At 38.7% G+C, this 10,964-nt stretch overlaps 1 protein-coding gene across 4 annotated transcripts in view; it reads right to left on the bottom strand.

Moving 5' to 3' along the window:
- Positions 1-6,569: 6,569 nt before the first annotated feature.
- Positions 6,570-10,964, bottom strand: part of RAPGEF4 (Rap guanine nucleotide exchange factor 4) — a 285,020-nt gene continuing 280,625 nt past the window's right edge. For all 4 annotated transcript variants that reach the window (XM_019554378.1, XM_019554377.1, XM_019554380.1 and 1 more), the window contains one exon: positions 6,570-7,853. In XM_019554378.1, coding sequence (XP_019409923.1) covers positions 7,726-7,853 — 128 coding nt within the window. In that variant the 3' untranslated portion in view covers positions 6,570-7,725. The remainder of the gene's footprint in view (positions 7,854-10,964) is intronic.

The following is a 10,964-nucleotide window of genomic DNA, read 5'->3' on the forward strand; positions in this document are numbered from 1 at the left end:
TTTGGTTTTGCAGATACACATGCTCTTCCCTTGCACTTTTATTCACAGAAAGTATTTATAATTAACACCCCTATATCATTTGATCAAGTGCTAAGATCAATAGTCTCTATTTTAATCACATTTTCACTCAAAGCCACACTTTAATTTCTATAACCAACAAAGGCCATGTTATCCATAATTGCTGTTTGTGATTACTGGATAAAATATTTTATGCAAGAACTAGTCCTTCTAACAACTGAATTACAATAGGGTAAGTATATATGGAACATGAATCAACTGCTCACATTGTCAAGATTATTACACTATTCTGCAATAGTAAAAAACAGACAGTAAGAATTTACATAAAGGCAAATGCATAGTCCTGTCTCATTCTGTGGAAATTCATTATAAACTTATTTGTGAACTCTCTTATGGGCCAAACAGAGATTAAGAAGGCCCTGACCTTTTGGAGATACATTTCATGCGGATGGCAGAGAAAGCTATGACTCTGATGTTGATACAGAAGCAACTGCTGTTCCCCTTTTCACATAGGCGGTCAGTGAGAAGCAGAGTGGCAGGACAGCAGAGCTGAGCTGGCATTGAGAGGGAAGTAAGGTATGAGGGCTATGCAACTAACTTCCTCTCTGAAGCAAGAGGAAACAGTATGAAATCACAACTTTCTGGGGCTTTTCTGTGAGGGGAGATTAGTTAGCAAACCAGGGTGTAAATCTACACTGAGCTAGGTACACCCTATCCCAGCTTATTTTTTTTCCCCTTATGATTAATATATTTCATTGTTCCAGGTCAAATCAGCCAAATCAGTCTCAAATCAGATTGACTGAGCAGAACTCAATTGTTCCAAATACCATATTTATTGAGCAGGCAGAACTCAGTCATTTTCAACACCATGTATGGTACTACAACCAGCGAGCATCCCCTGTCCCAAGCTCTTACCCTGGGACTTCAAATTCTCCCAGATCCATTGGCCATCCTATGTGCAGGCCACCTGGTTGATCATGGTATCTCCTCTACCAGCTGCTGTGTAGATTCTGGTTAAAAGTGAGGGGAACTACATCAAGCAAAGATACTGTGAGGGCACGCCAACAGTGTCCACAGAGGTTGCTAGTGCTGAGTAGCTAGTATGCCAAAAATCAACAGCCTAGTTTACCATGCACACTGTTCCTTGCTCCATGTCACAAACCAGCATGTACTGCTAAGAGCTCCTTGTAACTCTACAATTGACTCCATAGGAATAAGTGATTGATCCTGCTTCCTTTGACATCAGTGAGTTAAAATGAAAGTGCTTTGCACATGGTCTGTAAGTCAGTGAGCCAAGGCTTACCTTGGATGTGTTAATGAAACTGACAACAAATTTAGTCCACAACCAATGGACGAACATGTGCCTGTGAGAGTAACTCATCATAACAGGCCCTATACTTTATGCTGTTTAGATGTCTTATAAATGTTTCTGTTTCCAAAACAGAGAAAATTGAAGTTCTTATTGGTTGATTTTTGTGAAGCAAACCAAGTTTTAATAGACTCTTGTTTCCTTTTCACATGGGTTTAATTTAACTTCATGATAAGTGTAAGGCACCTACTCTAGGTGTTTATGCTCCAGGTGAAAACTGGCTGCTATAGAAATTTCTGACTTAGTAATTTGAATGATAACTTTTTAATCTGGTCATTATTTTTTTGATTGCCAATACATTGACCTTTGGTGACAGCTGCTTCTTGTGCTTGCTAAACTTTAATGCAGAATACAGTAAAGAACATTATGATTATTTGAAAAAGCAGGGTGTAATGCATTTCAGATTAACAGTGAAAGAAAAGCTATTCAAGGCAGAGGTTCACTTTGCCAGATCACACTCTATGCTGCTTTTTTTATTATCAGTACAAAAAATGAAATGAGAATAGCACATCTTTTAATTTTCTTCCACTATTACCTCTTGATTTGCATTCAGGTCTCCCAGAAGAAATATCACTGAATTCAGAAGTAGTCTATTTAAGCTGCATGGTGTTTAAAAATTGCCAGAAGAGGTTATGGTACTGTATATTATGCAGTTGACCTTGCTAAGAAGCTATGTTAACAATGTAGACTTATAATTTTCTGCAGTTTCATTTTGTTATCTCTCTGGGTACCTCTGCAGGTTAAACCTTTTGATTTCTTTCTAACTTGGTTTTTAAGATTTCTAAATTGTATTTAAAATTCTTGTACTTCAAGAGGTTGTTTGGTTACTGTCTTTTTGAGAAGGGAGAATTTTTTTTTTTGTCTCTCTCTTGGTCTTTAGAGGCTGTGTTTTCTGATTGCACCTCTTTAGAAGAAAACTGCTGCAATAAGCTAGTATTCATTAAAATCCATTGGAAGTATTTTGTCTGAAATGATCACACCGTTATGAGTCAGAATGGAGCAAAATGTCTGTGGAAAATCTTTTGGATAATGACTTACCACACAAAGTGACAGGATGTGAATGTTGGATATGCCATAATGAACCAAACTATTGTTTCATCATCCTATCCCACAATGGCTGACAGAAAAAAGCCATAACAAATCCTAAAAAAACCCAGTAAAATATTTTTGGGACAAGGGCAGCTCTAAAATAGTACTCTTTAGTATATTGGGTCCTTTTAAAGGTGACTAGTGACCAAAGAATGTTGTTTCAACCTCATAGTTACAGGTTCAGAGGGGCAAGAACTGCCTATTTCAGCATATACAGGCTATCGCAAAGGTTCTTTTAATTCTTTCCACAATTCCATGAAATATACTCCACACAGCAAAACCATAAAAAGCACATCCTTTCAGTGTGGTTTTCATCTGCAAGTTCCACAAATGCAGCCAGAGAAATGAACACCAGACTGAAGTTTTATTTATCTAATCTCTAGGTATTTATATTGTGATCAGCACCATTATAATATCTGAGCTCCTGGAGTAAGTGAGACCCTCTGATAATAATTTTTGTTATTTATATAGCAACTTCCAGTAGATGACTTTGAAATGCTCTATACCTCTTTGATTGAAGTATGCAGTCTGCCTTCATGTATTGACATAGAGATGCCATGTGATCTTTATTGAAGTTCCCTTGAGACACAAATGCACTAGAAAAATTATATACAAAGCATTAGAAAAGCAGAAGTTTTCAACCAGTAATATAATCAGGGAAAACCATACTGAAACTGAACAAATGAGGAAATGACCTTTGTGTGGACCAAAGTCAAATTGGCAGTTTTACAATCCACTTTATATAAACAATAAATGGGAATCCAGACTTTAAAAAGTCTTTAACAAAAGAATAAAGAAAATGCTTAACTGACAAATCTTACAACTTGATTTTAATGAAAATTCTGATTGTTGAATTATTTTGGCATGCATTTTAGTTCAGTGTGTTGAATGGCTTGCTTCTACAAAATCCTATATCCCAAAAACTGTGTTAATTATACTCATATACATAAAATAGGAAATAGGTTTCTCTTGGTAAAGACAGACATTTCTTAAAAATAATTTCTGCTGCTTACTACTGGCTGAATTTTCTTTTGAACATCAAGGAAAATGGCAATATTAAAGCAGCTTTTAAATATAGATCAAATGATAATTGTAAAAAATGGTAGACTATTTCTTAGGTGTTATATTCAGGACCTACACACATAGGCTGAGGACTGAAGTTACACATAGACCGATTTAAGTGAACAGAAATTGATTTAAACCTGTAACAGAACACAAGTTCGGTGCATATAAACCAGTTTCAAAATGGCTGAAATTGGTTTAAGATAAATCTGGTTGAATGTAGTATCAGACTTAGCTGATGTAGGTCAAACTGGTTTAAAGAACTTCTGTCGTAGACCAGTTCCTGGTTCAAGTTAAATCACAGTCCCCCAGCATCCCAGGATGCTTTGCACAGCTCTGTGCTGTGCTGCCTGTTCCAGAGAGCAGGGTTGGCCCCACCCCTCTGCTCCCTAGCTGGAGCAGTGAGGACTGGATGACAAGGGGCTGCAGTAGGAAACCCAGATGCAGCTGCATCTGCTGGTGTGGGGAGGCAGCCCCTGCCAGACTTTTCACCACTCTCTCCCTCCAGCATGGGACCTCAGCTGGGGTCAGCTTGGCAGGGGCGCAGCAGCCCCTGCCAGGCTATTCCCCACTTGCTGCTGGAGTAGAGGGGTGGGAGCATGGGGTAGGGCACAGGGCGAGGTGGGGGAGGAAGCAGCATACCCTGGCTGGGGTCTGGGACCAGGAAGAGGGTTTAAACCCTCTTCCCTAGTTCAGTGTGCTGGCCCCAACCCAGAGCGTGACCATGTTCCTGGCTTTCCATTCAAGCGGGGAGTCAGGTGCCTGGGAGGGCAGTCCCTTTCAGGCTTCCCCCCCCTTGCACCCATGACTTTGGACCCCAGCCCAGTTGGGGTGGAGGGAAGTCCCACCCAGGCATCTGTGTCCCTTCCCCCCCCTGTCCCGCTCCCCATTTGAGCAGAGAGGCAGGGATGTGGCCACACCCCTGCCTGGGGCCAGTGCACTAAGCAGGGGAAGGAAGGTTTAAACCCCCTCCCTGGCCCACAGAGGAACCCTGCCTGGGTCTGCTGGGGGGGCATGTCTTCTGGGAAGGAAGCTCTCTGAGACCATCTGCTAATTCCCCAAGAAGGACTTTCTGAATACCTAGCTGTAAGGAGACACTCTGCCCTCAGGATTATCTAAGACTTATACAAGGCTTTCTCTTGTCTTTTTGGTCTATTACATTCCATTTTAAGTTAGACTAAATTGTGTGTGCTTTCACTGTATTTTAATGAGTGAAGATTTTTGGTTGTTTTTTGTTGTGTGCCTGAGGTTGCAAATTGCTGTGTTCAATACATGCTTGCTTCAGAGAAAGGACTGTTCTTGTTCAAGCTTTTATGAATTCAATGCCTTTTTCCCCACCCAGCCCCTTCTTAGCCTGGTAGGGGATGCCCTTCTGCTCCCTTGAGTGGGGAGCAGCGGTGGGACACAAGCCTTGCAAACACTGGCCCCTTGACCAGGCAGACATGGGCTGGGGTCTCATGCAGGCCATGGTAGAGGGTTTAAAACTCCCCCTCTCCCCAACCTCTCCTCCACTTGACCAGGGAGAGGGAAAAAGCCTTGGAGCTTCAGTCCCTTCCCTTTGGCATTGGCTGGCAGGGTGGGAGGCATGCTCTAGTACACTCTGGCTTCTGCTCTGGGCCACTGCAGGCATGTAGCTTTATTTCCTGAATCAAAAGTGAATGTCTGTTCACTTGCTTTTCAGTTTAATCTCTGCAGCTTAGACTAACCTGAAAAGACTGACTCAATTCAGCCTCAAGTTTTTTGACTGTCTCTACTTAGCCTTTGTATTTAGTGATAAACTTACCAGCACTTTTACAGTAGTCCTCATCAGTTTTTGTAGAATTTAAGCTTTGACTAAAGGAGTCAAGTTGCCTTTACGGAGGGAAAGATAGCTTTCAAATTGTATATCGTGCTACCCTATTGGAACACAGAGGGATAGTAGAGCAGCTCTGTACCTGGGGCAGTTGTGATGCATCAGGCAGCTCCAGCTGCTGTGGTGATGATAGCGGCAGCTATTCTTGTCCCCACCTCCCCCTTCCGCAAAAGCAGTGCCTGAGACTGCTATCCTGATTGCCCTCCCTGCTTATACTACTGCTGAAAAAGCATAGTAAAAACAGCTTTGAAAGTGGTTGAATGTCTCTATTCACTTCTATGGATATTTACTTTGAAGCTCAATAAAGATGATACAAGAGTGAAAGATTTAAAGCCTACCTGATCAATTTATCACAGACATGCACTACTCTGAACACTAAAATAGAATGAAGACTATCACCATGTAAAAAGTCTGCATTATTTTTTCACCTTTTTTTTTGGTTGTCCACAAATACTAGCACAGGGATTATTCACATTCTTAAATAATGACCCCAGTGGGAGAGAGTGCACACTAAAACACAGACCTCACTCTTGTCACCCCTAAGTTCTTTTGCTGAGTAACTCCATACATGGTAGATTTAAAAATAAATAGACTCATCAGGGAAGATCCTGCCTGGAGTAGGAGGGGCTGAATTAGATGACTTTGCTGAGTCCCTTCGAACCCCTACTTTACTATGATCCTAAGTTATCACCCTCTTGATTGCCTCCTTGAGCTTATCTTCACTAGGAACCCTCTCCTCCTCCTTGCCTGCCATATTCTCAACTGAGGGAAGATTATAGTATTTACATAAGTTATCAAATCAATTTAGAATTAGCTGAGTTAATATGCCCCCCCAGTGAAGACAAGGCCATTTATATTGCAAGCATTTAATCTGAAATAAGATACTAATTGTTCTCTAATCTAGTACTTTATTTCTGGAATATTTTACATTTGAACAATTAAACTTAAAGATCTTATTTGGAATCCAAAACATAGCAGCTAGTAAGATGTTCAATCTCTCAACCAGTGTTGGGCTTAATGGGTTTCAAAAAGGACAGAATTTACCAATTTTGTGTAGAAGTGGAAGCCCATCACTACAGTTCAACAATTCAATTTTACTATATCAGCCATATGAGAACATCTGTATTTAGGCAGGAATAGAGACTGAAGTACACATAATAGATGCTAAGGACAGTTAAATTACTTTTTCCAGATTACATTTAATTAAGATACAATGTGTTATTTACATGATACATACATCATACAATGCAGACTAAATATAAAGACAAAAAAACTGTACTTCAATTACATGCTAAATTAAATAAAACATAATTATTTTGGCACGATAGCTATTACATAAATATTCTAGAACATGATGAATTACCATTTATATACAGTCTACTTGAAAGTGAAAAATAATTGCTGAAAATTACGATATTTGCAAATGTTTAAGTCCAGAAAATATGTTTTAATCAGCCACAATAAACTGTAACTGATGTTTAAGGTTTTAATGTCCAGGAAAATATTATCTTGAATTATGTTTGTACATCTTGTGCTCTTTTTGAACCAGTTCTTTGCTACTTTTATGCTATTGGTTTGAAGAACCATATTAACTCATAATGGAACTTTTTAAAATCCTGATAAATGAAAAAAAATTCTGGTAATGAAAAAAATTAATGTGAACAAATGTTAATTTATTTATCTTTTGGAATATTACAGATTAGTCTTGATAAGTTTCTTAAATGGCCACAGTGCTTTTCAGTCATAGGCAAATGTGGTTAAAACTTGAAATTCTTATTAATAGCTTTTGGGTTTTAAAGAAAAACATTTTTTTCAACTGTTCTCTGAATATCAAACCATGAAAATATACCATTCAACCTCTCCTAGCCCAAATTCTTCCATCAGTTGCTTACATGCATTTTCTACTGAAAAGAATGATAACATGCAAAAGTGATGGCAGATTTTGGCCCCAAACTAGGTAATAAATCCAAAAATATTGCATTTTTAGTTAGAGAAAAGAAATTCCCTAATTTCCTTAATTCATAGTTTTTTCTTTTGTGAACATTTCCCAAACTATACAATTTTACATCTCACTTTTATTCTCACCATGTAAAAGGATTTTAGTACGCTCTAAATAAATTAACCATACACAATGTGGGCACCTTTATAGCTACATTGTATAAATTTTTCATCAGCCAGATTTCTCTGATGGCTGGTACATTGTACATTGCGTAAGATTGTATAATATGTTTTTGCTTATTTTTGTAGTGGCAGTGTAGTAGCAGAACAAGTGAGGTTCTTAGATGACCTTAGCTGGAAAAAAAAAAAGATAATTTCTTGTCATCTCCTTAAATGCTTATGCTCGACGTGGTTCTAGCCGGTGAGACATCTGTGATAAAGTTCTCTGGTTGTCAATCACATTTAATTGGCGTACATAACTCCGTACATCCTGATGGTTCTTATTAGTTAGAACTGCGTCAGGATCTGATGGAAGAGAAATGGTGTAGAGCTGATAAACTTGGTCAAACAAATGACTGAGCAGAATATCTCTCTCTCCCCACAAATCCATCATAAGAAAACTCCAGATACCAATGCAGAAATCTATGTTCCACTACTTTTATCCATTTGATTTAACCCTCCCTTGAATATTTCATGTTCTTCCTCGTCACTTTCCCCCAAAATTAACTTTGCTTTCAAATGTCCTTGTCTACAATTGATGGCTCTTGTGTGAAGTTTTATATATTATGTTAACAGTCAATAGTTATAAATTATATAGCTATAATACTTTAATATCTGCTTTTGAGCCAGCAAAGCTCTCACTGACTCATAACCATAAAACTGATTTAGACTTCCTTTAGTGAAACAAAAGACTCCAGTCTCTAATTCATTAGTTAATATTTGTAATGAATGATGCTTAAGAATTTAATGTTAAATAGTCACTGGAGTTAGAACTGGAGTAGGGGTCTCCCCTCTGCCAGTTAAGTACCATAGCCACTATCACTTCCAGCCATCTTTTGTGTAGACCCTGATCCACTGGGTATGCTTTGTGAATGACTACTGTATCAGGCCCTACAGAAAAGGTAGGAAGAGAAATAAATATTTTGTGAATTCTATTGAGGCTTGGGCATGAACTATGGACTGAGCTGTTTAGCCGAGACATTTGTGGACATGCTCAGAAGCAAACTTTTGGCCCCAATGAAATTTAAATATCAGAAATGCCCACAATTTTAGGTACCTTCATACTGAAGATCTATTATTTTGGACTTTGATGTCTAATGCCAACTTAAGCCAACTGCAAGACTAGCCACAAGGTGCTTTGGAAAATATCACTATCATAGGCACTTAAAAATCCAGCCCATTTGTAATTTAGAGGGAGTTTTGATTACACTATGACTGAATAACACTATGGTAAAAGGGTTAACTGTAATTAAAGATCATTTAAAATCATGTTAGCTATTTTGATTTGAAATCTACATGTACTAAATGACTTCAAAAAGGTGTGTACCATATTTACTCAAATACAAGGTGAGGCTTTTTCCCCCAGTCAGCATGGGGGATAAGCCCCTCATCTTATATTTGCAAACCAGGAAACCTCATGAAATACATTGTCTATCATTTAAATGCTGCCAAAAGCAGCATATGCTCAGCAATGGAAACCACTAGTGAAGTTGATTAAATGCAGCCAACACTGAGCATGATTACAAAACACATTGCCCATATGGACCAAACATTATTTTTAAATTTCATTTCAAGGGCCAAATCAGGTCTGAATTCTATTGGGCAACACCCAATAATCAAGGCACAAATTTTGACACAGCAGAGCTCAATTGTCAAAGTTGTGTCTGGGTCTACCACCAGCCAAGTATTCTCTTTCCCAGACATATCAGTCTGGGGCTTCAGGTACTCCCCAGATCTGGACTAAACATGATGATGGGAACCATCACAAAGGTAGGTTACTGTAGCCCATCTAAATACGGTACTGCCCTTTGCACTCAGTCCCCTTAAGCGCCAACGCTTTCTCAAATCATGATGAGCCATTATACCTCTTACTATTCTACTTCCTTTTCACTCTCACAGCTGAGCTGCGCCTTTCTTTCCTATTTACAATGATTCTTGTTTCTTCACCAGCCTTAAATGCCTGTCAAATATTACCAAACAGGGCCCCAAACACTTGCCAGAATCCCACTGTCTCCCCCTCTCTCAGTGTGGTGCATGTGATTATTAGCATGGCCTCACCCTCCATGAGGTGGAGCTGGACCAGGTTGCCCTGTGCTTCATCTGCATATACATTTTTGGAGGATCCCAAGACTCATGACAAGAACATCTAATTCCAGTTACAAGTGGGGAACTATTAAGCACATGGATCCTTTGTGGGAGGATATCTGGAGTACACACACGTATTAAGTAATCCTGAGCTGTGGAGTCCCTGTGGCTTTAAATGCTGTTGACTCTGCAGGGGCCCAGCCCAATGAACTATAGCCTTTTGGCTCTGAACTAATATCATGAATAGTTTGTACTATATAAGTAAGTACAAAAGTGCTACTTAAAAGTGTGTTTATGGAGTACCTGTGCTAAACCTTGCAGCAGTTTCAAAAAAAGTTAAATGCATCAATTCTGGATGAACTAAGTCTGTGGGTACTAAGTGTAAATTACTACAGGCATGTTCTTTTTCCAAGATCAGTGTTTTTGAAGTTGTTTCTCACTCCCATGTGCTCAGGAAAAGCAAGGTCTGCCAATAGAGTGGGAGAAAGGGACTGCAAGGGGAGGAAGTTGGTGGGGCAAAGAGAAAGTGGCTACATGACCTCCCAGATTTAATTTTCCTGGTGTAGCAATGGAAAAGGGACAAATTTAAGTAAACCTCTAATAATTAGATTCTGTACCTGGAAAAGTATAACAAATTTATAAATTTTCCATAAATAAAATCTAATTATCCGGGAGGGGTTCATCTTATAATCAGGGTCATCTTCTATTCAAATAAATATGGTATATTTGTATCACACGTTTCCACAGGGTTTATGACATTATTACTGTATTATCATTTATAGATTCCCAATTTCAGAACGCAGCACCTTCTGTTTCCCAGCAAAATAATTTCAAGACGTATGTGGTAAGTACTTAAACTTTTCAGTCTTCTCTCAGAGAATATTTCTGAAAAAGCTAATCGTTATATATACTCAGAGGTTTATGGATGTAGTGCATGTGTCAGTTGATGCTAGCTGGATTTATATATACCAGTAATAAGCGTGTATCAAAATTCAAGTTAACAAACCCCACTAATTTCTGAGTCACTTAAACATAAAGATCTATAGATGCTTAGTAAACCAAAATTAAAATAGGAATCTCATAACAAAAACATGGATGCTGTCTGGAAAAAAAGAAAAAGCACTATCAACATGAGATTCTGGAATTAGGATCTGAATCAGCTGAAAATACTGAAAATAAGATGAACCTCTCACTTATCTAAGTTTTCTTTTTTATATTATTTCTACTGAGAGGAGGAGTATGGAAGGGTTTTGTGAGGCCTGTGTGGTGAGCTATGTAGGAAAGGTAGTACTATAAAGGAATGTGGAGGGATTCAAATGACTGATGGTGCTT

This window comes from Crocodylus porosus, unplaced genomic scaffold (assembly GCF_001723895.1).
Source record: "Crocodylus porosus isolate Cpor-Errol unplaced genomic scaffold, CroPor_comp1, whole genome shotgun sequence".
In the NCBI taxonomy this organism is placed as follows: Eukaryota; Metazoa; Chordata; order Crocodylia; family Crocodylidae; genus Crocodylus; species Crocodylus porosus.